Source organism: Zychaea mexicana, assembly GCF_025766255.1.
Source record: "Zychaea mexicana strain RSA 1403 chromosome Unknown BDB00scaffold_80, whole genome shotgun sequence".
Taxonomy (NCBI): domain Eukaryota; kingdom Fungi; phylum Mucoromycota; class Mucoromycetes; order Mucorales; family Lichtheimiaceae; genus Zychaea; species Zychaea mexicana.
Window position 1 is genome coordinate 64,533 of NW_026516743.1, and position 26,986 is coordinate 91,518.

Here is a 26,986-nt window from a genome sequence, read left to right on the forward strand (position 1 = left end):
ACACTACCACGGCTACACACGCGTTCCTCTGTAATCACATCATCATATTTCCGTAGCTAAAAGCGAGCTATATGGAGTTGCTTAGCTTATTGAGGCTAGCAAAGTACACTAACATGTGCTAACAATCTCTGCTCACCAGCTTAATGTTAAGTGTATATACATGTACGACTTCTTACAGGACGTATGTATGACATTACATGTTATGTGTATATACTGTCAAAAAATGTATTGCCTGACCCGTAGTAGCACACACTGCCTAACTAATATCCGGTTAAACGCTTTGACTGTATTACTGCATTATCCCTCGTGTCAAGTGCAGCAACCAGCAGCACAACAGACTTTACGCATCGACGGACTAAAACAAAACAACTAAACCCTATTGCTGTATAGTAGCACCCGTCGTTTTAATTGACCAGCCTTAAGTGAAAGCGTACGTAGAATGCTGGAGATACGCATCGCTCCTTGAAGAATTCTTCACTCCACTCAGTGTCCATCTCTTTATATACCAAGATTAGACATCCTATCAAAGCACAAGTGACTAGGTAGCAGGTATAATTGCCTCATTACTCCATCATAAAAATGTCCAACAATGTCGTGGTAGTGGGAGTATATCCAGTCTGGGTTCCTGATCATGTGCCATGATGATGATGATGATGGTGTTGCATGCATGCAGGGTGGGCTTTTGTTTGTTGATAGTGATTAAAAAACTTCATGCTTAAAATGTACAAATCATAAAAAGCATTCTTTGTTCGCAATTTTAATCAAAAGACATCCTTTTCCCTCTTTTCCTTTCCCCTTTTTATTTTTTGCGTAGCCGATTCACGTTATTGACTGCTTCATTAATCAGTGATACTTGTTTTTCTTATAAAATGAACTTTTCCATTCCGGCGGCTCTTTCAAGAAAGTCAGCGACGGATGACGGTGGTTACGAGTGCAGAAAGAAGAAGGAGCCTAGTACCATGGCAAGTAGAACCATCATGTCGACACCTCCAAGTACACCACAAAGCAATCGGTATTTCAAGGCATCCCCACAACGAGTGCAGGCCTTGCGCAGACAACACAGCGGAGAATCACCAAAACTAGCTCGTCAGCACACAATGCCTATTCTGGAGTCGTCCAAGTCAGCATCGACGGCCCGTATTGCAAGTAACCTTCGACGAGCTCACAGTCATACGACAGCATCAGAAGCAGCAGCAGCTACAAAGGATCTTTACTCCCTTGGCGCGTCGTCAGCATCAGAAGCCACAACAAGAAAAGCTCATCGTCCATGGCAACGACAGCAACCACAATGTCAAATAGGAAGAAAACCAGAAAATGACAGTGATAGCAATCGACGCCGTTCTACAAAGAGTGCAACCGGGTGGACCCACGATACATGGCTCATCTTGTCACGGTACTACGAAGCAGTTGGACGCGATGCAGAAGAAACAGTCAATAGCTTTTACCGCCACGAGTCCCTCCAGATTTGCAAAGACACCGAGGGCTTTTATGAAATCATAGAGCTTTGGCCAAAGGACGTGGTTAGATGGCGCGTTTTGTGTCTATCCTCTGTGACAAAGAAACATGGTGGCATCCCGCTATTGGACCGCGTAAAAGCGTACAATGAAAAGAAACGGTGCAGACGCCAACGAGATGCAGAGGAGGAGAAGGAAGGGGGACAAGATCAGCACGCATATGAGTATGAAGAGGACGACGACGAGGAGGAGCATCCGGCATGTTATAAAAGGGTTTGTCGTAGACAACCGACTATAGCAGCAGCATGCACAAAATAATCAGCACCTGTATGTTCATAGAACCCTCCATTGTACGTTGTACGCTCATTTCGATAAAACCGTGATTAAAATTGAAAAGGACGCGAGCGTATACAGTATATGTACGGCCATTTCCTAGTTGGTACAATTTTGAAAAAACACAACCATTTAAAATCAGCCCATCAGTTCAGGGCAGCAGTGGTTTTAAGATTGCTTAGTCAAGGATAGTTCGTCAGATGACAGGTGTGAAATGAACTCCTCTGTCGACTTTTAGACAAAAACTGCTTGATATGTATACCGTATCTTCGTCACTAATTATAGAGCTTCGTTGTTGGTGACACATATCACAAATAATAATAAAAACCGCAACATGCATGTAGACTTTCTGTTGGTTGTCTTGTATTTTGTTATATACTAAAAGACATGTATGCATGTCTGGTTACCCAATGGCAAGGCGATCAATAAGCTCTACTCTACTGAAGAAATGTAATCAGGTTACGATGGCATGATTAGAATGCTATAATACTAAGATAATGAAAAGGACGATGCAGCATAACAGAGCATTTTGCCACGCGAGAAACATCTTTGGAGGATCGTCGTCGTGCTTGACAATCATGTGGGGCTTTTTTTGCATGCACGATTTGCATTCCTTTTTGACTCCAGTCATACCAACAAAATACTGTTATGCCCCATACCGTATGCGATAGCAAAATATGTTACCCAGTCCTCGCTTTTCTTTTTTTTGAGAGCAAAATTATATTACATCTTTATAAGAAAGCGTGTTTTTATTGGTAGATGGATAAATACCCACTTTTAATATGATTAGTAAATACAAGCTACTTGTAATGTGTTCAATGATGGAAAAAGTGGCATAACAAAGCAGAGAAAGAAGAACTATTTTACAGCAATGAGTCATACAGTGGCGTGAAATGGTGAATGGAGTAAGGTGGCATACAAAGGGCACAATGATTCTGTCCTGACGGTTGATAAAAATGTGAGTGAAAGAGACAGACATAGAATTTGCTTTGTTGAAAGGGTTACAAATGCAAGGTAGATATATCACATAGAACAAGACAGCGTGGCATTAAAACAAATAATGTTAAAAGAGAAACCGACCAAACACATTGTAATATACATAAAAATGCCACTATTATTGGTTGTCCCACCATGATCACGGGGGCCACCTCGTCGGCTCATTGTTCCTGGACAGTCTGCTGCTGTCCAGGTTGTATCAATTACTATTGTTATCTCCAAGGTTATTCGGACAGCGGTTCTGTTGCAGATGTCTCGTCAATGCAGATGGACGCGAAAGGACAAGATGACAATTTGGACGTAGGCGTCTATTGTAGTATTTGAGTCATTGCAGGATAGATCCTGGCTTCATACTGTATATGTACCTCAGGATTCCTGCGTCAAAAAAAAAACACCTGCTCAAACAGCAGCTTCGAGTAAAGAGTCGCTGAGGAAAACCTCCATAGATCGAATTTGCTCCGTCCGTAGCACAATTCCTGCTTGTTCTGCTATGTACGCAATAGTCGTGTCGTCGACCTCTTCCGTACATTGGATTGTCGTCCGCCATTGGTGATGATGCCATACTTGTCGCTGGTGTGGAGGGAGCGCTCCGAGATGTTGACGATGCCGAGAAGATCACGCTCGTGATATCGTCGATGATGCTGTTATCAGCAGTAGCATTACTAGCAGCCGATGTATACTGAGCCCGTGCGAAATTGAATGGTGGTGACGATGATGGAATAATATATATAATTCTTCCATATATCAAAAGCAGGAGAGTATCTTTTTTATATATATGATACTTTCTTGTCACTTTCAATTCGATAAAAAGTGTACTGTCTTTTCTAGCTTACTTGCTAGGTGTGCTACGTGACTCTGTAATTTCTCATTCTGTTCGCATTGGAGGGTCTCCTGTCATTTGCATAAACGTTTAACATTATCCTCCTGCCAATGCTTTTGTTACAAAACCACCTTGAAGGTATAACATAGGTACTGTATGTAAAAAAAAAGATATTTAAAGTAGCTAGATTCTAAACAAACATTGTTTGAAAAAAAAAACATGAATTTGAACTTAATGTATTAAAGCGTTTGCTCTCCATGTTATATCATACGTACTGGCAAGCTTAAAAAGGTAATGGCTGCATACTCGGCTCGGAATGGTCTGGATCGATGCCTATCTCTACCATCACCTTTAACCTTTTAAAAGACGCACAGACTCAGATTTGCGTCAACGTGCATTTGAGACATATAAAAGAAACGTGTATTTGGAATCTAAAAAGCCCGTGGCTCTATCATACACGACGATGATCTTGTGGAGCACCACTACCTTTTTTGCCAATTCGTAAACATATACTATGGTACCTTTGAATTTCGAAACAAGTTGTTAACGACGGGGACGCTTATGATTACTTCATCCAAGCACTAAGGTGGGCGTCAGCTAAAGGGGCCAATTTAAGACCCGATTTCCAGCCTTCATAGAGTTATCTCTGCATGCTTAATTGCCACAAAAGATAGCAGAATCGATAGCTTTAGAGGAGAGGAACACAACGTACTAATTTTTTTTTCAATGCGCTCACTTGTTGCTGAGCTATGACATTTCGAAGTCTACTATTTTTAGTACTTTTAGCTAGGAAACGAACAATTTTTGTACACCATTTCCCCATCATCTATTTTGAATCGCAAATCTTTTCACGTCATCTTTCACCAACTTCATAATTAAATACGCATTTAAATGGCAGGAACCAAAAGAAGAGCTAAAGTTGGTAAAGCCAACTACGAACAAGAAAAAAGATTGAGACTTGAACGCGAAAAAGCAGAATGCGAAAGAGCAGAACGCGAACAATAAGAGATCGAAGTTCAAGACATTCAACAAGAGGAAGAATCCCCTCTTACTTATCACCTGACGCGGGGTTTAAAGTCGATTTGATTTTTGCAAAAAATGGCCCCTTTAGCTGACGCCCACCTTATACCATTGATTTTGCTTTCTTTCCAAATAGAATGGCGTACACCATACAGCATGGTACATGCATTAAAATCAAACCCTGTCGTTGCGTCAGTATGGTATCCTCAAAAAGTCACAGGTCGATCTGCAGCTTTGTATGGTGTATTAGCTATATCTAGAATGGATACATCCTATCATTGGATGCTCGATATACTACTAGTACCACTGCTGTTTTTATGCACCCGGCGACATATCTTGAACTTTTGTAGTCCAATGAGTCGCTTTTTTGGAAACAAAGAAAAGCGACGTCCGCCCATACAGTTATGCTTATTAAGCCCACAGTCAGCAAACACCTTCTATGTACATATCATACAGTGATTATACACACGTAATTGGGAGCTTTGATGCAGTGCCTCTAACGCTACATTAAATACTAAATGTGCGTCAAAGTGATGGAATTCGCTGCTTACGCATAATGATCATGCCATACTTAATAGCCTTCTAGGTAGTTTACGACATATCCCGAGTAAGTATTCTATGTTAGAAACACTCTTTTGGACCTCCCGTGCAATACACAAGTTTGGTCAGAAGTCAAATACCATCTGCGCCAGAAATGCATACCAATATTGCAGAGCTACTCTTAATTGATGTAAACCCTGGGTTAAGATAAGAGACGAAGGCGAGAGATGAGGTGATTGATGCAGATACTATGTAACATTGCCCAACTCACGCTTCCACTCCGACTTGATTCGTTCCGGAGTTGATCGCGCACAACAGCACTTCCACCACCATCACCATCACCCCAAAGCCAAAGTGTATGATGTTGAATAGTTAAAACAATTTGTATTCTTGCAAATTCTTCCTATATGTTATGTGCATGTTATGTGTGTGTGTGTTTGTTTGTATACGCGCGCGGGGAAATGGTATGGACAAGAAAAGAGCGTGTATTTATATGTTAAAAGGGGGGGGGAACGGAACAAGGTGATAGAGTTCATGACATGTGTGAGTGCCTTATAGTCAAGCCTTGGTAGACAAAGCAGTAATACCAGGCAGCTCCTTGCCTTCCAGCAACTCCAAAGAGGCACCACCACCAGTAGAGATGTGGCTAATCTTACCCTCAGCGCCGTACTGCAAAGCAGCAGTGGCGGTGTCACCACCACCAACAATGGTAACGGCACCCTTCTCGGTAGCCCCAATGACAGCTTCACAGGCAGACTTGGTGCCCTGGGCGAACTTTTCGATTTCAAAGACACCCATGGGGCCGTTCCACAAGATGGTCTTGGAGGCAAGGATTTCTTCACGGAAGATCTTGTTGGACTGTTCACCACAGTCCAAGCCCAAGAAATCGTCGGGGATACCGGTTTCATCGGTAGCATGGCCGACTTGGGCATCAGCGCCAAATTTGCTGCCGGTCACGTAGTCGACGGGGAAGACCAACTTGACGTTCTTGGCCTTGGCCTTTTCAACCAAGTCCTTGACCAAGTGCGAGCCGGGCTCATCAAAGAGCGACTTACCGATCTAAATGTACGTTGTGTGCACGTGTGCAATGTTTGTGTTAGGTATGGCACACAGTGCAACACAGGAACTAATCGAATGTTCTGCCTCCCTCCCCTCCCATTTCCTTACCTTGACATTGTCGAGAGTCTTCTTGAAGGTGAAAGCCATGGCACCGGTGATGATGAGAGAGTTGACCTTGTCCAACATGTTCTCGATCAACTGGATCTTGTCGGAAACCTTGGAACTGAATTTTCTTTATAAGTAACTGCTCCTCTTGACGCGCTTTTATACCTTATATATACGCAACACGCTCTCGCCAACAGTTAAAAGTATAGAGAGATGAACTTACCCGCCCAAGATGGCCAAGAAGGGGCGCTCGGGAGACTCAAGGACCTTGGCAAAGTATTCCAACTCCTTTTGCATCAAGAAACCAGCGGCGCGCTGGGGCAATTCAACGCCGACCATGGAGGAGTGGGCACGGTGAGCAGTACCGAACGCGTCATTGATGTAGACATCAGCCAAGCTAGTCAAGCTCTTGCGGAACTTCTCAACAGCCTCGGGGTCAGCCTTGGTCTTCTTACCCTCGGCATCCTTGGACGAACCCTCTTCCTCAATGTGGAAACGCAAGTTCTCCAGCAAGATCACCTGGCCGCCTTCGGCCGACTGGCAGGCCTTTTCGACCTCCGGACCGACGCAGTCAGACAAGAAGTTGACAGGCTTGCCCAACAACTTCTCGACTTCCTTGGCGACAGGCTTCAGGGAGTACTTTTCCTGGACTTGGCCGTTGGGACGGCCCAAGTGGGACATCAAGATCACTGCCTTGGCGCCCTGGTCCAAAGCATACTTGACAGTAGGCAAGGCCTGGACGATGCGGTTGTTGTTGGTGATCTCGTCACCCTTCAAGGGAACGTTAAAGTCGACACTAGAAGAAGTAAAAAAAAAGCGCTGTCAGTTGGTGTGTCCTTGGTGTGGTTGTTTTTTTGTTGGGCAGGTAGTAGTTGGAGTGGTCGCTTTTGTTGAGAGAGAGAGAGAGAGAGAGAAAGAGAGAAGAGTGCTGTGGTGGCTTCAGCTGACAGTTTACCGGATGAGGGCGCGCTTATCCTTGAGGTCGAGGTCGCGAATGGAGAGGCGGTTGGACAAAGACATGATTTGTTTCTTGAGAAGAAGAAAAAAAAAAGAGAAGAAGAGACGTCGGATGTCGCACCAAAGCTGGCCTTTATATATGAACCTACACACCCCACACGCGTGTTGGTAAAAATGGGCGCTCTTTGAAACTGTTTCGAGCGTGTTTCGGTTTATGCCTTGCAAAATGATATTCGCCCAAGAAAATACCCTGCGCTAACTCTAATGCGGACGCACTTTTCACTTTTTGCCTGGGTGTTCGTTGCCCGGCCCCTCCATGGCGACTCTCTGGAAAATTTCATGTGCTTTTCAAACTTTACCTGGAGGCCGCCGTAAATCACCGCCGGACGCGTCTATCCTTCCGATCCGTCCCTTTTCAGCTCGTCGCAAATGTTGCCGTGGAAGAGGTCGTCTCTTGCCACTTCTTTAGCGCACAGCCTTGTTGCAGGATGGGAAAGCCAATGGCAAGAGGGGGGGGACAAGGAGGCGGCATCCTCCCATCTATCGAGATGTGACTATTTGTTAGAGTCACTTCCCCAACAAATTCGCCTTTCAAAGATCAGCCGATTGATATGATAAAAAAAAATATATCGACCTCGGGTGTAAGAAAATGCATTTAAAAACTCAGCTCCTTTTATTTATGATTGCTGTTGCTCCCTTGACGCTGCATTGTTGGTAATACCATTACTAGTATTACTGCTGCTGCCATTACTACTGTTATTATAATAATCATTACTACCATTGCTGCCACCGTCGCCTACTTGCACCATCTTGGACAAAAATCGATCCATCATGCTTTTTTCTAGTGGAGCCCATTCCACCTGCCATTCTTCGCCGTCTTCGAGCTTCTGAATATCTGCCCAACCGTCAAATAACGGCTTTCGATCAAGTCGGATCTGCCGTCCTGAAGCCGTGGTGATGGATAGGATCTTACGCGTTTTGAACGTGGCAATGATGTGTATTTTTTCTGCAATGCTGTGACCCGTTTCATTAGGCGCTACATCAATCCATACACGATGGCCTTCGTTGATGGATCGTACAGTAATCTGGCGCTTTTTAGCTGGAAGAATCCATACGGTGTATGTTGTTAGAGGAGGAGGAGAGGGGGGCAATATAGGAATTAGACCTCCTTGTCAGATCATACGTCATTTTGACAGATTCTTTTTGAATTCGCGCATGGCTAACATACCTGGAGGTTGCTTTGTTGTTGTTGTTGCTGCTGCTGCTTCTCCAGGCGTGCTACCAACACTCTTCATCGACTTGTTACTCTTGACTGATCGTACGCTTCTTACTGATCGCGCACGTTCATATGACGGCTGTGCGTGGTTGTCTTCGGATACTGCTGAGCAGAAAAAGATGCTATTAAAACCCGAAACATTTATCAAATGTTTTTGTCGTGATGATGTCGAAATGGCATCACATTATAGCTTACCACCAGAGTACTCAGTTATGGCACCACCTGGAGGTGTTATTTCGTCCGCAGCAGTGCTAAACTGTTGGTTACTCGCATAATATGAACTGTTGGAACGCGTATGTTGATGGTGTTGAGGATAACTGTTACTGCTAAAAGCATGGTGTTGTTGCTGTTGAAATGACAAAGATGACGGTGATGGTCCTGGATACTGCTGTGGTTGAGGATGCGAAGGCTGTGATGGCGTATAAGGAGGAATTTGTTGCTGTTGCTGTTGCTGGACAGGTTGAGGTTGTGGTCTATACCGTGGATATGCAGGCGGCAAAACAAAGCCGCCGACAAATGACTCTCTTTTGTTTGTTGGCTGTGGCGGCATAGTTGGTGCAACGGGCTCTTGAGGTGACATGGTCGCGTGTGTCGGTGAAAAGTATCCATAGTAGGATTCTCTTGGAGTGTATGCTGGCGTGATTGGACGTTCAATAACGGTTGCTCCCGTGGATTGGCGCCGCATTCGCCTATCATTGAACCCATTTCCTGCTTCAAAACTTGTTGTGGATTTTTCGGTCGTCATTGGTCGCTGATGCTGCTGCTGATGGTGGTGGTGCTGTAGGTTTGTGTTAGACCGTCCTATCGACGATACTTTCCATCCATTATCTCCCGTTGTAACAGATATACGGCGTGAGCGTTGGCTAGCTTCGTTATTAGCACTTATACCGTTTGACGACGGTGGTGCTTGGTACATTGATTGTGGACGGCTCGTAAGTGCGGGTGTCTCGGGGTATGCGCTATTGTTGCTGTTAGTGGAGATGTTGTTCGGCGGGTATCGTGAATATGACGGTTGTTGGTGGTGCATGTTGTTGTGAGAAGAGGGAAACCCGTTGTAGATAAAAGACGTGTCGAGCGGTGGAGGTCGCATAGGTCCTCCATTCTGTTTTTTTAACGAATGAGTTGTTAGCGCATTCCAATTACAATATAGCTCAAAGAAGAAACAATAAACTCTAACCAAAGAAGGCCGATACTGTTGTGGGTGAGGTGTCGTTGGTGGTGGTTGTGGTTGTGCAGCAACAGGTCCGGGACGAACTCCATGAGCTATTGTATCATATACAGGCATCAAATAAATAGGAGAGCCGAGTTTCAGCGTGCTTCGTTTCTTCCTTATTTTTATAGCGGTACTTACGGTGATTAGTATAAATTGAAGGTGGTGGCGGAGGGTTATAAGCATTCATTGTGACATGAACAATAAAGAAAAAGAAAAAGAACGGAAATAGGAAAAAGAAGCTACTCACTCCGTAGCTCTCGTTTTTCCTCTCTGGGCACAGCAGACAGTTATAAGCCGTCGGGGGTAATACAAGGTGAGAAAATAAAGGCAGCACACTCCTGCCAAGATGGATGTATGTGTGACAATGTAGATAATAACAATACTACTTTACGTACTTTGCGCCACTTTGGGAATAGTGCGCACATATGGGTGTGAACATCACCGGTGATTATTTTTTTTGACAAGTGCTTTTCACTCAACTGCAAAGAAAAACCGGAATCGCTTTGTCTTGGCGGTTTCTACTTGTCAAAACCCAAGGGCGAGGTTGGGAACAAAAACACAGCATGATGCATGCCGCTGAAGAAGCAAGGGTTACACAAATTGCTGATCGATGGTGTCAATTAAACTAGGTGAATATGGAAATCGTACCTTCCTTGGCAAAGAAAATACAAGCACAAGCTCCTTTGGCCTGGATGTGTACATCTTGCTCTAGGTAAAGTTGCAACCATCAATTAGGGTGTGCTACGAGTTTGATCTTTCGCAGCTAGTACTGCACAATTGTCAAGAAAGTAGCAGCTGTGATATATGATTATCCATAATTTGATGGCATCGTATACCCTACATGCATATTGGTCTCCGATGTACGTTATTAATAGACTTGAAGCAACAGTGGCGGCATAATACATTTTACTCTCATGCGTGTTTATCAGCTGTCTGTCCTATCTTTTTTTTTTTTGGTTCTCGGCATCGAGTAACCATAGCTCCCTTGCATGACGACATGGGCTATTTTGCTTTATGGAATCAATTCTTGGGGCTCTATTATATTCTTAGTGTGACGCTAAAAGATATGATAACATTAGCTAAAATTGGCGTTTTGTTTACATCATATTCTGTGCCATAATGGTATGCAGATCACCATATCCCCGCGCTAAACTTTCTATGTCTCGATTGATGATGTTATTAAGTATCCGTGTATATGTACCATTATTCATTAGGTTGCTGCAACACCGTAGTCTCAACGTCTTTTGGAAAAAGTGTAGATTTCTCAGCCTCTATAAGTTTATAGATGATAAGGTCACAGGAAGGAAAGGGTATAGGGCTTTGGAACCCGGGATCGCTTATTGTTTGCCCCCAGACCAAATGCCAAGCAAACGCGAGAAGAACCTGATAGCACAAATTCCGATTCTACGTGCCTAAACAGTAGAATTACATGTATGGCTAGTATGTACAGACTATTGTAGGAGCGGCTCAGATTGATGACAATAGGAAGTACATTCTTTGCTCCAGCAGTTGACGTGCCTATTATTGAGTACTAACATTATGTTGAACGAAGAGCAGATATACTTGAGTTGGATAAAATCAGGAACATCTTTTTGATTATGTATATAGTTGCAGCTAATGGAGAAAAATAGACATTGTCGAACAAGAATGAAATCAAAAATTAAATATATAATATGTATATACTACAATGGAAGACGCCATTTCATACTATAGCTGCTAAAATTTAAACAACAACAGTATCAAGTGCAAGACCGCATACGTTAAATGGCTCCGGGCCATCTTCTCTAAATGTGATACGAATTGCTCGTAATTGCTGAATACTCTCACCACAGTCCAACTTTATGTAGACGCGGGGTGGGACATGCTGCCATGCTGCTGTGGCAGACGTACGACAGGTAACCTATAGATGTATTGCAATGTCGCCCTCCGCTTAGTTTGCATTCGACGTTTGACATATAGCACCGCACATAACCACCTTTTGAATCCTCTTACCCAATCAGTCCCATTATTCGTCACTGATACGTCGAATAATGCCTCAGGCCGACGGATATCGTTGCATGTATAGATCTGCAACACCTCAGGCATAATGCTGCCCATTATGATTAAGCCAAAGTAATCACCTGCTTTTGGGTCTGTGTAAATCAAATTAATATGAGTGAGCTTGACTTTATAATTTCCGATATTAATCATAAAACTCTCTCGAGAGACGAAATTTACTTTGATAAGTATTCCAACAGCTGGTGGGATCCTGATCCACTGCCTTGTGATAAGCATGTTCATTCCAAAACTCGTCGGATGGGACGGTTGCTAGTTCGTTATACGTCCGTTCAAGTTGTTGGATGCTGGAGAAATTGTCCTTGTCAAACTTGAGTAATGTAGGATTAGGTGAATGATCCATGTTGGTGAAAAAGAGACATCGATCGTTTCCACAGGAGGCGCTATATAGGTCAAGCAACAGAAACAAGTTCATTAGCAGCATAATATTGTGGCGTTCTAGGTAGTGTCTTGAGATTTACCGGACATCGCGTTCATAGAGTCGTGGCTCATCCTCGATTCTTTCGAAATAATCTTTGGGTGTATCGGTTAGATCTGCCTCTAATGTACTTTGTAGACGTCGTGTCGCTTGTTTCTATATCTCGCCAATGAATGGATGCAAACATTGAATCAGATATATACACATATACAGAGAAAACGCACATCAGTTCTTAAAGGAGCCATAGCAAATGTACTTACGATATTCGCATACAATTCCGGACTGACAGGTCCAAAATCACCAGGCTTTTGACCTGATGCCAATAAGAGTGGATTGGAGAGCAACCATGGATACTGGTTCATCCATACTGAGAAATACATGTCGGCTAGTCGGATTCTGTCTTTTCCCAATGATGATTTGCCCAACTGTGTCATGAACGTCTGAACTTTCCAACGAGGGACAAAGGCACCATATTGAAGATCGGCAAATCCAGAATGCATTCTGAAATCTTGAAAAGAGCGAATGTATTCAATTATTAATACCAATTTTTTTTCGCAATGACTCAATGATGCAGCCCATTCATGGTCCCTGGTGTATACACGTCTTTAACTTACCCGGATTACTCACGCGCCAGCGCATTTGATCCATGTAACGAGCGGGTGGAGAATTGGCATGAATGATATTTGGATATCGAATCATATTTAGGAACAAGCTATCCACGAATGCCGGTTGCCACGTATCATCTTGCATATAACAGGTATCAAATGTTGCCATGGCACATGTAGTAAACCGTGCTAAACTACCAAGACGTTCGTTCCGTTCGTCAAAGATTTCGACGTTTACATAGCGAGCTTGGCTGACATCAAGCGCAAGTTGCTATAGTAGAATGAAATATTCAACAATTAGATTCTCCCTCAATCCCACCTGTATACCAACATGGGTAACGTCGAAAACGGTCTCTTCCTTTCTCTCTCTCTCTCTCTCTACCTCTATAGAAAGGGGTGCTGCACTCATAGGATTATGGATATAGATTTCCTTGACAAATGGGTAACGAAGCAAACGATCGACGACGGCTGAAACGTCTTGAGGATTTCTGGACACTCTGTAAATGACAGCCGTCACTGGTTTTAGATCCTCTTCCTGGTATAATGCTTCAGGGGTAAACAGAGATGGCGCAAATGCACTGGTCTTTTTGTTTTCATCATTGAGATCGGTGGGCCACGATGGCCAATCGATACGGTAAGGGGTGGGGAAGGTTGTCGAATCGAGATTTCGGTCGTGATTGGCGGCTCGTAAGAATAAGAAAAAGACAATGATGAACGAGGTAATCATTACACGTTTCCGAGTTATATGTAACATCCATGACGGTGATCGTGAGACTGATGAGTCTCGATGGAAAAGTGGTAGTTGCTTGCTCATTATATTCTCCGTCGAGAGAGAGAGAGAGAAGAGGTACAAGAGAAAGAAAGACAAAAGGGATATAAACTAGCTGCGAGTATAAGAGAAAACAAATATAATGAAGTGATGATAATGGAAGGAAGTGAAAATGTGGGCCTGTGTAACGTTGTACCAACTGTTTCTTCTCTTCTTTTAATTCTGTGTGTTTGTTATGGGGTTCAAAATCCATATTGGCACAGGAGAAGATTGCCCATTCCTTAACAAAGAATTAGCTGGAACAATGTATAATAGCTCATAGGCCTTGATGAATATCGTAGAGTGCTGATAATGACACATAGATGAGGAAACGCTTATGGTCCGGAAGAATGCAATTACCGCCTTTTTAAGTGGCATTGTTGTTTATCGGTGGAAGGTATGTATCACGACTCTCAAACTACTTGTGATGATGATTTATGCAGGTAGGTAGTCAAGGCACAATGAATACTTTCTTTAGTATTTGAGTGAAAGGCTACAACCATAGAAATGACGGAATGTAAGCGAATACGAACAAGATCTTAAGAAAGATGGGAGTAAGCAAACAATTACAGCAGAACTGTTTCACTCGCTCTATATTTACTTTGGCAGTAACTTCTCAGCATAGATAACATTGGACTATCGCTTAAATTAGCAACCACGTTAATAATAAGTAAATGAAAGAACGTTGATGCATTCACTACTGGTGTCACTTCTCCTGTCGTTTTCTCTCTTTTAATCTTGTATCAGTAACATCCTTCCACAGAAATCCGCACACATAGAGAGAGAAGGAGAGAAAGCAAATACTCACGCAAACCATTTCATGAATCCATGGGGTTCACCAGCGCATTTATGATTCGTAACAGGTGTATATGGCACAAGACAGGACTTACGCTTGGAAGCTGCCTAGTAAAGAGAAGAAATAAAAGTACGATTTTAGCGCGTGAGGTAATTTACCAGAAGAGGGTCAGGACAAAGGTTACTAGGCGATACGTGTGGACAAAAGGGAGGGAAGACAAAATATACATAAACGCAAGGAGATGGGAAGCAAACATATATAAATCCAATAGTCCATTCCAATGACATCCCGATCAGAGCAAAATCCAAGGCACGCGCAAGGAAGCTTGAGCTGCCACCATCGGATGAATGGATAGAAGATTTTGACCACAGAATACAGGATGCCTTGAGGATCAGCCTTGTTCTTTTTCCAGTAGCAGCAATAGTTCAGTCTTCACTGCTTGCGTGGCACGGCGGGCGCCTCAATTCACAGTACCAGCAGCAGCACCAGGACACGGCCACGTAAGAAGTATGTTGAGAAAAGAAAGAACGAAAAGAACTATGAGCGAGCCACATTCACCAGATGCTCTTTTTGACATTCCATGGTCACGTTTTTTCAATCGTTCATTTAACACACACAATAGCACACTCTCGGAATTACTCGTGAACCTTCTCTTAGCTTCTTGTATGTTCTTCTTTGCTTTTGCTTGCGGGGAAAAAGACATGAACGATTAATCCTGGCTTTATCAAGAGGGGGAAAATGCGCAAAACATATTATAAAAGACCAGTCCATTGTGTCGATAGTAGGAACTTGCTGCACACGCGTTACATGAACGTCGTCTATTTCACGCCTTTCAGCACTTACAAACAGCCCCTGCCAGTTATAGTGCAATGACTTGATCATAAACACGGAGAGCACAGCAGCTGCAGCAGCAAAAGCCAGACAGAAGATATTATGGCGACATGGCATGGCACTCACGGGAAAGCATGATGATATCCCGATCATAGCAGCCGGAAGTTCATGGATGGATAGCACATGATGTTTTCTAAGAGACCTTCTTTTGAAAGCTTTCTTTACATTGTTCTTTACTTCTATACAGAGGCAAGGGCGATGCTTTTTTTGGGGAATTGTCCACTGGAATAAGTCTACGCTTTACTGCACCTATTACCTGAAAACGCGTGACCAGCCCCAGTTAAAGCTCGAGTACGCCGTAACAAGATCAGAACCTTTATGATACAATTGATAATATTCTCACAGCCATGAATGTGCTGTAAGTAATCGCAGCTGGTCCAGCTTTATATGAAGCTTAATCACTCACTATGGGTCGTAAACAATAGCAAGTGATAGGCAGCCGGAAATTTGGTCACCCCTTAACGCAAAATACTTTCTAGACATTGAATAGTTCCAACTTGGTCAGAGCTCTGTAAGTTGAGAAAGTGACAAAATGGCTAATATATAAGCAACAAAAAAGTATCTTACAATTCTAAGCGTCACGAAAACTGAAGTATCGAATCGATGTCTACTCGCATATACACTCAACTCACTCTTTTACTGTTAGACATAGCAGACATGCGACCGAATTGCGAGAACTGCAAAACCTTTCCCAAATCTCAGTTGTCTCCTGAAGAAAAATATTATGCCCATATAGCACTATAATGAGTGACGTGCAGATGTGATCGATGGGTTCATAAGCGTCCCAGAATACGTGCTGCCTGAAGAAGAAGACGATGATTATGCCTTGATCCATTCAATCAACCAGCATTATCGTTCACAGAGAGAGAGAGAGATAGCGATCAGTTTAATGATGAAAGTTTATGTCAGATGTGACTGAAAAACGCTCGCTTGCGCTGGCCTTGACAGTTGCAACTTTCCATCTACCGGCTGGAAAGTTTCCCATACTGTCGCCTGGCATAAGTGTATATAATTGGAGAAAAGTAGACACGTCGTCCAAGAGTAAGCAATAGTGTAGTTTGAACAAATGGACAAGATGTTCAATGAAATAGAAGGATCTGGGAGCCTGGACCGAGGCATGTTCAATCAGTATGTAGTGTATACCGTTATTCAGACACAGTTGATTGGTCATCAACTGCGAGCTGCTGTTCTTATGCTGTATCTTCTTCACACATCCTTTTTCCTTTTTCAAACGTCAGCATTATATACGTTTTCATATGTTTGCCTAAATATAATCATATATCTAAGCAAGATAATAATCTACTTGTGTATAGCTTCACAAAAACTTGAAGCTTTAATTAGTACAAGTAGATATACTTCTGTTGAATTTGTTTTTGCATTAGATGTGTTTATTAGCAGTATTTCTGTGCTATAGTGCTTAGTTTGCTGCACTAAAGATCGTCCTGATTATAATTGTACTGTTCAGATCCGTGTCACGTTAAGCCTGACACATGAATTTTTATTTTTCCTCGCTTTCGCCTCTATCTTTTGTGCTTTACCTCGCAAAGCAAGTACAGCCAGTAATCATAGCTAAAGAACGACTGTCGGCAATCTGGCCGCAAAACAAAAATGCCAGATCTCTTCTATCAAGCTGTTTGCAAAGAGCATTTTTTAATCCTTTTGTGATAGCTCACGATGGCGCCATCATGAAACTTTCGTTTATGTGTGTGGCCAAGGAACTACAGTTTCCTAGCTGTTTATAGACACTGGATCTACTACTTTGTTGCCACTCGACACCTTCAGTTTATAAAGTGGCTGCCTGACGAGCTTGATTACAGTGTATATATAAAAGCATCGAGAACTAGTGCCAATTCATCGTAAAGGGAAACTGCCAGCGGGGCTCTCCGATCATAACCCCAACCGTTGTCGGAGGGGCGCGGTGGTTCTCCGAAACATTTTAAACCATCGCTCTCATGCACCTTGAAGGATGAATTAAGACAAAAGATGCATCATTGTTGTGAAGTCTTCGTTGTCCTAGTAATAGCTCAACGGCAGAGACATCATTCCCATATCCAGTAGTTACTTTTTAAAGCGACCAGACTGTTGGTGCTGATCATGTGGTCAGTGCTCAATAAAAGTGCTTAAAGAGGAGAATTTCCAAATGCAGGTGGTATCGCATTATGCCATAATGAAATGACGAATTCATATGAAATGATATGCGAATTAAAAAGGACGGGGCTGGAGTTTCCTCCAGTCAGTCGAACGGGAAAATAATCATTTGCTATTGAAGGAGAGCAGCGAGGAGGGGAGGGAGAGAGAGAGATAGAGAGAAACCACGAGCAAAGGTGGGTTGCTATAGACGCGGTAATTCAATTGAAATGCGACGATGGAAAAAAAAAAATACTCAATTGACTCGAGGAAAACCTCACCACACCACTTAATTCCTGTTGCCACGCTCTTCGCCTCTCTCTCCTCTCTTTCTCTCTTTCTCTCTTTTAACCCCACCCCACCCCCGCTTTGTCCTTTCTTTTTCAGCAACCTTCTTTCCTCTTACCCTTATTATTTTTACTGTCCCGGCGCACACAACATACACATACATCCAGCATATAGCAATGAGCAACGTTGAAACACGATCTAGGCTCAAGTCTATTGACAATGTATTTCTCTTCGTGCCAAACATCATTGGTAAGTCTAGCTCTTGACTCAACATGACCCTCCGTCCAAACCTTTGGAAAGAAAGAACGGCAATCATCTAAACCTCCATTACCCCATTTTGAACTAGGTTACACGCGTATTATACTAGCCTCTTTATCACTATACTATATGCCGTGGCACCCTAAAGTATGCGCCACTTTATACTGTATCTCTTGTCTATTGGACGCGGTGGATGGAAATGCTGCACGGTATTTTGACCAGTGTAAGTCTTATTAATTGTCATCATTATTCTAGTTATGGGAGAGGGGGGGTAGAGAAGAGGAGAATAAGGGGATAGGCGAGAGAACGAGCAGAATCGAATTGTCTCGCCAGCACGCATGTTAATGAGGAAATCATATGGGCTGATTGCATTATGTGGGGTTTGGTTATTCACAGGTAGCAAGTTTGGTGCAGTTTTGGACATGGTAACGGACAGGTAAGCTTAATAAGAAGGCTGGCTTAATGCCAGTGCTATTGTTCTTTTATAAAAATAACAAAACTGACATCTTGCTTACAAATCGTCTTTCGTATATAGATGTACTACGAGCTGTCTGCTTTGCTTTTTATCTTTACAATACACAGAATGGACTATTCTGTTTCAATTCTTGGTATCACTTGATTTTAGCTCGCATTATATGCACATGTACAGGTACGCGAGAAGAGGAAAGTGGATGGGATCAGTGAGAGGCAAGGGAGAGTCTGTCTAGAGGGAATACATATGTGTGTATGTATCTTGTGATATGTCTCATCTTACTGTCGTTATTAACAACAATATCAAATATATAGTTCCATGACTGCTGGATCTACCAGCCATAAAAAGTTATCCGAATCTGACTACAAGTTCCTCCATCTTTACTACAACAGCAGTGTAAGTGTCTTTGGGTAAACTGCATCTATAATTTGGCTTTACATTTATGCGAGTATGTATGGTATCTATTTGTTTTATCTAGACGGTTCTATTCATTATGTGTGCCGGCAACGAGCTCTTTTTTGTAACTCTCTATTTTCTAAAGTTCCTCAAGGAACCTGTGAGCAGTAAGTGTTCTATCCTTCTTGTTTGGAGAAAAGGGAAAGGGGTAAAAGTGTCGTACAAGAAAAGGTTTCTCTAATTTGGGATCTCATAGTTGCATGGTATATCCTACTTGTCGTCAGTGGCGTTATTTGCTTTGCTAAGCAGTTCATTAATGTGGTTCAAATTGTCAATGCAAGCAAGGTGTTGGCAAATGTTGATAAGGAGGAACGTCAAAAGGCGTTGAGCGCCAAGGAACAGTAAAAAAAGAAAACAGCAACAAAAATTATACATACATCATTTACATACATAGCTTGGTTTACTCTCCTTTCTTTCTTACTACTTTTCCCCGTCTCTCTTTCTCTCGTACATATATAAAGTAATAGAGACATATATCGAGTGTGTATGGATTGCAAGTGCGACGCTTCTAATATAGAGAGATGTTGACAGATAAAGATACTTTTCGTACAAATTGGGTGTACTTCTAACATATGCTATTTTTATCACCATATTGTGGTTTGTAACTGCTCTCCACACTATGTTCTCTACGAAAGATGTACGATTGACAGTCCCCGCTTCCACTTTCTGTCGCATTGACCTCTTGTCTTATAAGTACATTACACAGTGTATCTACGCTATTTCTGTCCCTGCATCTTTGTTGTTCCTGCCAAACCTTGTTTGTATTGATAGCAGTAGAAACGTGTGCGTCAGTGTTTCAATAGCGTACTCGTAACAACCTTAATGTAAAATCTGAGATATATATATTCTCGACTATAATTATAATACTACGTTATCAAGATCACACAAAGCACATTACACGAATGATATCGTTTCTTTTGCTGCAACCATTATGTTTTGTCAAAGTGTCGATTTGTTGCTATCCAGAATTACAGAGATGATGATGATCTATCCAAATCTTAACCGATTATTAGCTCATCGCCTTTTAGTGACCCTTACTTACATAGACGTTGTTTCCAATCAGATAGGAGGGAAGAAAGCATCACTCTACTGCATGAGGTATGATCCATAAGATTTAGCTCACAATAGGCCTGGTCAAAGGCCGTTGAAGCTTCAAATCTGAAGGTCGTACAATAAAAACATTCTAGCCAATTATCACACTGATTACTTAAAAAGGTAGCTTCAGCTGTGATCATTCACCTCCAAGGCTAAAGGACCTTCAGCCTCGCGCTCTTTACTTTTTTAAGTAAAGAAATATTTGTACGACCTTCAGATTTGAAGCTTCAGCGGCCTTTGACCAGGCCTATATGTATAAAACTGAGAATTGTCAAAGCACAAGTGCCTAATAGTAACAGTGGAGCAGCTTATAAAATTGTGCCCTGTCTTTTTCCCAGGTACAGTCAGTAATCATTTCTATACCAAATACCATGGGGTGACTAAAGTTCACTCTATACATACGTGCCTTTTGAAATAACCATGTACCAGGTAGCACTTGCCGCATTCAAATTTCCTCTTCCGCTTGGATTAAAGCCACCGTACCCTGGTCGAGCTTTTATTAACACTTTCACTGGATTTCCTCGAATCATGAAGGCAGTTATAGTCTTTACATATGTGAAAGGCGATGGTTTAGCTATATTGCAATTAGATATAAGAGCCAAAAAGGAAGCCATTACTTTAATCTCATCCCAGCGTTTTAGCATAGGATACTAAATCATCATACGAGAAATTATATCCCATGCGGGTACTAGATGGACTGTGGCAAACTATAATGGTCCACAATAGGGAATACGAAAGAAATATATAAAGAAAAACCAACAGAGCATGCTATGATTTGACACTTTTATGTGGTTGTAACAATATAGCTAATTGAAGGTGGACGCGGTTGTTGTTATTTCACTTGATTTGCTATCAGAGTGAAAATGGTCAATTCCTACTTGACGAAGTCATTTGTTCTCTTGGATGTTTTTTAGTCCATATAACTTTTTCTAACCCTACTCGCTGTCAACAACAATACTAAATCTGACAACTGATAATGTGTAGGTTGAAAACTTTGAATCTTTTACAAAAGGTAGTTTAGCTAATCAGCGTAAGAAATGATGAACATTGATAAGCATATGCGTTGTATGATAGAGAAAAGGTAATGAATTCGCGTGGAGAAGGCAATATAAATATATAATGCAGCAATAAAGCAGAGCAGGCTAAATGCTTGTACTCCCTCCTGACGGTGCCCCTGACATTCCGTAATTATTCATATTGTCCGTATGGTAGTAGCAATAGTAGTAGTGAGTATTATGTAATAATGGCAATGAAATAGCTTAGCGTGCAATAAGGTAAAAGGGCGGTTGCATAGGTATATGCATGCATATGCAGCGGCAATAGCAGAAGCAGTTTAAATTCAACTTTCATTGTTGAGCATCTGCATCATTTCCACTCCTCGGTAAAGATCCAAAACGATGACGACTGCTTCCCTAGGATACCTTTCATATCTACGATCGAGCACCCTTCCATTCAATCAGTAATTCTAATAGGTCGATATGTAAGATATAGATGCTATATCTCACTGGTCAAAGTATGCAGAAATGCAATTTACATGCGTGTTGGTGACGACGACGGCATTTGCAGAGAATGAGCACGTATTATAGTAATATGTTTTTCTATTCAACAAAGCTAATCGAAGACCGTATATACCTTGATTACTAGTGCTACCGCTTGTAGCACATTTTCAATGTGTTATATATGACTTAAAAGCAAGAAGAGATAAGAATGAGAAAAAGAACTTTCTTTTAATTAAGTGTGTGCTTATTCTTATACTATGAGCTTGAGAGTCGCTCTCGTTAAAAAGTTAAGTAGAAAGGAACCTTTGAACCGTCAAAATGCTGTACAAAAGTTCATTAAATTTGCAGAGTCTCTGGAACAAAGGCAGCAGATGTTGCCCATTATGTATGTAATACATCGTTTTCTTCGAAAATTGCGGGAATCTTCCCCCTCATCTCCTCCTCCGGTCCCCAGAGTTTCAATGTATAGGTGAGATCATAATTCATGTTACCCTGGACGATCCCCGGCCACAAACCTGTGCTACGTCGTACATTATATTCTACAGCCTCTCACATTTTAATTTCTCTTTGCAAAGAGCGGTTAGGCCTCCGTTCCCTAATGGCTTCCTACTCTACTTTGTATGGCTCTTTTGTGCATGCTATCATTTGCAGAAAGAGTGCATAAAATTGAAAAGAGGAGAGATATACTGAGTTAATGAACAAAAAGAATACGGAAAAGGAGGGAGGAATAATAGCAACCGTACACAGCCTTACATCCCATTCCCACGACCCTGCAGCGTCAAAAAGGTAAATTGGCATCATAGCAATGGGAGAGTAGTGGATTTCGTGTATACCAGGAGTTTGGTTGGTTCTACAACCCTCGGATGGGAGACAAGTCGGACCTTTGGCAAACATGTGATGAGCTGTGCTCTGTAGGCGACGAATACGCGTATATACATACACCTTTGTATATAGAATGATAGCTGAAGCGCCGACTCAAAAAGCAATGCAGCCTAAGCCTACTGCTAAGTTAGTAAGATATTAGTGGGACGATCATTTATAGCTCTGAACCCGTATAGTTTGAGAATCAATATAAAGAAAGCAGAAGAGCGTGTGTGGAATTTATATGAAAAGGCAATATCCGATGCATGTTAATGAGCGACGCTTCAAAATAGCGCGAACACAAAAAGAAATGACTTGATTTAATGAAATCTAACAGACTATCTCTTCCTTGTGACACCCAGCATCTCTATTTTAATATAATCGCGCGCGTGGCATATTTTGAAAGCTTTACCAAATGCAGATGCTTAGTGCAAAAGTTTAAAACAGCATTCTGCTTTACTGCAGAGTATAACCCAATTTATTATTAACCCACTACCGTTCCTTTTGTTTTATTGTCCCTCCTCTCACACACACACTCTCTCTTTACCTTTATACTCTATATCTCACATATACTTTCTCTCTTTCTTCCTTTCACCCAATTCTCTTGAACAGCAACAACGACCATGGCCACAGCAAGAGTGGTTCCGCCGTCAGCAGGAGCAGCAGCAGCAGGAGGAGGAGCACCCGATCTGGTTGCTCAGAACGAAGAGTTGTGGCGCATTGTCGAAAAGCAGCGCATCATAATCCAGAATTTACAAAAGAGTTTGGCTTTGATGACGGACGAGCGCGACAACCTTTTAGAACGTAACCAAGATCTCGAGCAAGAGCTTGTAATGACGACACAACTGGACATTCGACGTTCAGATCCCGCGTCACCCGAGAGCAATAGTCATCACAAACACCAACAGCAGCAACCTCGAGAACAGCAGCAGCAACCAGAACCAAACAAGGAGACACAGCATTTGTTGGCCGAGACAATCGAAGCAACTATGTTAGGACCTGTACCTCCTCCCCGATCACCCTATCGTCAGCAAAAGGACGGCACACCCTCCCCATCCAGTGCTAACTCAAGCTCAAGCAATCTGGGCGTCATGGCGAGCGTGCTGGAGCGATATGGTACACCCGATTCATCAGAAGCGCAGATGGGAGCCACTATTGTCGAGCCAAGCTTGCCGGCTACGTATGGCTATGAAAATAGATCTAGGGCGCCAAGCCCAGCCCCGCAGCAATACCGTCATGGGAGCAACAACAACAAAGAATGTCATAGCAACATCCCTAGATCACCGCACAGCGTGTCCTCGAACAACAACGATCACCATCACCTCGCAACAATTGACAATAACAGTAACACTGGCAGTAACATTAATCTCCCGGAGAGCTTCAGCGATACGACATTGGATCTTTCATTGCCGCCCGTCGTGGATACGATGGTTGATAAGGATGCTCAGATGTTTGCAAAGTACCAGGGTGCTGTGCACGGAAAGGATACATCTGATTACTGTCAGCAACAACAACAACGGCAACCGCAACGGCAGCATGATTATTATCAGCACTCTCAGCAGCAGCAGCAGAAGAAGCAACATCACAACGAAACCTCGTTGTCACCCCCACCGAGCCGAAAACCCGCAGTTGAATCTCATCATCCACTCTCGCCTGTAGAATATACCAATAACCAGCAACAAAATTACCAGTATAATCATCATCAGCAACAGCAACAGCAGCAACGCCATCACCATCACTACCAACAAGCCAGTCATCCTCCTCCACAGATCCAGGTCGACTATCACCAGCGTAGTAGCGACAATGACGGATACTTGAAGCGGTCGGATGAGGATCACGTGCAGCATCAACAACAGCATACGCACCGGCAGCAATCAGAAGGGGTGCGTCTTACAGGACCTGAACAAGAGCCCACCACATCACAATCCGTTGGTACACCCGCGGCACCATCGTACGTCCCACCACAACAGGAGTACCAGCAACAATTTCCGTCCTCTCCACAAGGAGGGTTTTCAAGCGGACCCATGGCAGGCATCAGTACTAAAGTTGTTGGTTCGGATACCACGCGAAATGAGAAGGGCAAGGAGGTCGTCACATTCACCATCTCGGTTCGCAAAGCAAAAGACATTGCGGATCCTAATTCACCACTTGAAGAGCTTTGGCAGATTCAGAAGCTCTATTCTGATTTCTTGGCACTTGATGCTCAGGTAAGAGATATAAAACGTCTTTATTTTTAGGAGAGGATAACTGAAACCCAAGTGTGCATGTGTTGTAGCTCAAATCGCAAGGAAAATCTGTGGCGAGTAAAATTGCAAAGTTACCCGACAGGGCACTATTTGTAACGCATTCTCAGAGCAAGGTCGATCAGCGAAAGGTAAGATTGTGTAACACCACCCGGTCCTTCTTCTCCTAATCAACAAGCTAATACTTTCCATGTTTTCTTCGTATAACTGTAGTTGGCCATTGATAGTTATCTTCAGCATGCAATCAGACTGCCTTTGGCCGACATCACTGATATCTGCGAATTCTTGAGCTCCAATGTGATGGAAAAGCAAGCACAGCAACCAAAAGTCTCCAAATACCGACAAGGTTACCTGGCCAAGCGTGGCAAGAATTTTGGTGGTTGGAAGAGAAGATACTTTCTGCTTGACGGCCCTGAACTCAAATACTTTGAGAGTGTAAGTGAGCTTAATATTACCTACATGAATAGCATTCTAAACCGCGTATATGTTTCATAGGAGGAGGGGCAATTCCTTGGCAAAATCAGTTTGACCGAGGCACAGATTGGCAAGCAAAAAGCTGCAGAGAACAGCAAGGAAGCACCCACCTTTAAGCATGGCTTTCTGATTCTTGAGCCCAAAAAATCGGCTCCTGGAGGTGTAGCACGCCATGTTTTATGCGCAGAATCGGATGAAGACCGTGATGCTTGGGTCGACGCCATGGGTCAACATATTGACCAAGATGCTGTTGCCAACCGCCAAGAGCAAAGCAGCAAAAAGAAGAAATCAGGCAAGTCTGGCTCGGACGGCCGCAGATCCAGTCTTGATCACACAACGACTTCAGCAGAGTCAGTCCCTGCTGCACAGCTGCGACGCAACTCGGTTAGCCATTTGGAGAGACTTTTGGCTGGCACTGAAGCACTTCAAAACCAACAGCAGCAGCATGACGATGACTCGGGCAAGAAGGATAAAGGACGCAAAGCATTTTGGGCTAAAAAAATGTTTGCTGGCTCTGGCAATGGGCAGCACGCAAACGGTGGTCAGCATGGCAAAGGCAAGGTTCCTAATGGCGACTGGCGTAATAAGGATGCCGATCCTCCAGGACCCAAACAAGTGTTTGGCATTCCACTTGAAGATGCCATTAAGGTTGCAAAGGTTTCTGATCAATACGAGCTCCCAGCCATTGTCTACCGCTGTATCGACTACCTGGAAGCCAAGAATGCTATCCAGGAAGAAGGCATCTACCGTCTCAGTGGAAGTGCGGTCAAAATTCGGAATCTCAAGAGTAAATTCAACGAAGGTATGTATGAACTCATCCCTCAAAATATTGAACTGGTGACAGGTTGATGTACCTTTTTACTCAACACGATTATTGTTTTACACTACTGTTTACAGAGGGCGATGTTGATCTATTGGCAGTTGGGGAACATCACGACATCCATGCTGTGTCAGGCCTGCTAAAACTTTGGCTACGTGAACTTCCAGGCAACGTCCTGACCACTGAGCTACTCAAGGAGTTCTTGAACGTCATGGATCTCGTTGATCGTCGCGAACGCATCAACGAGCTCGGCAGACTTGTTTCCATGCTCCCTCTCCAAAACTACACTCTCCTTCGCACATTGTCTGCCCACTTGATCCGAGTCGTGCAAAACGCAGGCACAAACAAGATGACAATACGTAATGTCGGCATTGTGTTTTCTGCAACCCTTGGTATCCCTACCGGTATCTTCAGTCTATTGCTGACCGAATTCGACTATATCTTTTGGACAAGCGATGGCAGTGGTTCAGGTCCTCCACCCATCAGCACCGACGATCCTGCATTCATGTTTCCTCCTCCTCCCACTTCGATACCTCCTCCTCCTCCAGTACAGAACATGAACCATCATCAACCTCATCCACATCATCATCAACAACAACAACAGCAGCAGCATAATGCATCATCCGGTCGAGTGCAGGCACTCCAAGAAGAACCTGGTCGGAGCAATCGCAACAGTGTTAGCTACATGTACGGTGCTCCACGTTCAATCGTCGGACTCGAAAAGAAGAGCGGCAGCCGCGGAACTATCATTGTAGCAGAAGATGATGAAGTCGATGACTTGGCTATTGACTTTAGTGATGAGGAAAATATCACTGCATACAGAACCGCTGAACGACAACCCTATGTCCAACCCCACCAATTCCATAATAATCAATCTTCCTCTAATTCCTCACATCCTACTGTAGACCACCACCATTATTACGCTTCCCACTACTATTGATCTGTTTTTGTTTGAATATATATATTTAATATCTCCGTTCTGACTTTGCCATCAATTTCTCTTCCTTAAATATCGCCTACATTATTTTCTCCTTGTTTTTGATAATA

General features: G+C 43.0%; 6 protein-coding genes across 6 annotated transcripts; 3 read left to right on the forward strand and 3 right to left on the reverse strand.

Annotated features, from left to right (window-relative positions):
* The first annotated feature begins 755 nt into the window (after positions 1 to 755).
* On the forward strand, positions 756 to 2,128 carry BDB00DRAFT_840848 (uncharacterized protein). Its single transcript, XM_053124791.1, has one exon. It carries the CDS (start codon positions 870 to 872, stop codon positions 1,770 to 1,772), a length of 903 nt encoding a protein of 300 aa, XP_052976089.1. The 5' UTR covers positions 756 to 869; the 3' UTR covers positions 1,773 to 2,128.
* A 3,593-nt stretch (positions 2,129 to 5,721) lies between these two features.
* On the reverse strand, positions 5,722 to 7,347 carry BDB00DRAFT_769859 (3-phosphoglycerate kinase; the record flags this gene model as incomplete). Its single annotated transcript, XM_053119841.1, has 4 exons — positions 5,722 to 6,222; positions 6,331 to 6,445; positions 6,551 to 7,123; positions 7,283 to 7,347. The coding sequence occupies 4 exons, from the start codon at positions 7,345 to 7,347 to the stop codon at positions 5,722 to 5,724; spliced, it is 1,254 nt and encodes a 417-aa protein (XP_052976090.1).
* Positions 7,348 to 8,462: 1,115 nt separating this feature from the next.
* Positions 8,463 to 10,298, reverse strand: BDB00DRAFT_593763 (uncharacterized protein). Its single transcript, XM_053117969.1, has 3 exons — positions 9,738 to 10,298; positions 8,756 to 9,662; positions 8,463 to 8,682 (listed from the first exon to the last, which is right to left on the reverse strand). The coding sequence occupies exons 1-3, from the start codon at positions 9,954 to 9,956 to the stop codon at positions 8,612 to 8,614; spliced, it is 1,197 nt and encodes a 398-aa protein (XP_052976091.1). The 5' UTR covers positions 9,957 to 10,298; the 3' UTR covers positions 8,463 to 8,611.
* Positions 10,299 to 11,496: 1,198 nt separating this feature from the next.
* Positions 11,497 to 12,996, reverse strand: BDB00DRAFT_769907 (uncharacterized protein; the record flags this gene model as incomplete). Its single annotated transcript, XM_053119848.1, has 6 exons — positions 11,497 to 11,673; positions 11,766 to 11,905; positions 11,991 to 12,211; positions 12,290 to 12,395; positions 12,548 to 12,754; positions 12,870 to 12,996. The coding sequence occupies 6 exons, from the start codon at positions 12,994 to 12,996 to the stop codon at positions 11,497 to 11,499; spliced, it is 978 nt and encodes a 325-aa protein (XP_052976092.1).
* Positions 12,997 to 17,807: 4,811 nt separating this feature from the next.
* Positions 17,808 to 19,292, forward strand: BDB00DRAFT_961783 (phosphatidylinositol synthase; the record flags this gene model as incomplete). Its single annotated transcript, XM_053129732.1, has 7 exons — positions 17,808 to 18,010; positions 18,108 to 18,242; positions 18,416 to 18,455; positions 18,555 to 18,668; positions 18,806 to 18,887; positions 18,970 to 19,054; positions 19,114 to 19,292. Exons 1-7 carry the CDS (start codon positions 17,938 to 17,940, stop codon positions 19,290 to 19,292), a joined length of 708 nt encoding a protein of 235 aa, XP_052976093.1. The 5' UTR covers positions 17,808 to 17,937.
* Positions 19,293 to 23,025: 3,733 nt separating this feature from the next.
* On the forward strand, positions 23,026 to 26,951 carry BDB00DRAFT_931672 (uncharacterized protein; the record flags this gene model as incomplete). The annotated part of the gene is made up of 5 exons (XM_053129048.1): positions 23,026 to 24,609; positions 24,678 to 24,776; positions 24,859 to 25,080; positions 25,141 to 25,921; positions 26,017 to 26,951. The coding sequence occupies 5 exons, from the start codon at positions 23,026 to 23,028 to the stop codon at positions 26,877 to 26,879; spliced, it is 3,549 nt and encodes a 1,182-aa protein (XP_052976094.1). The 3' UTR covers positions 26,880 to 26,951.
* Between the last annotated feature and the right edge of the window lie 35 nt (positions 26,952 to 26,986).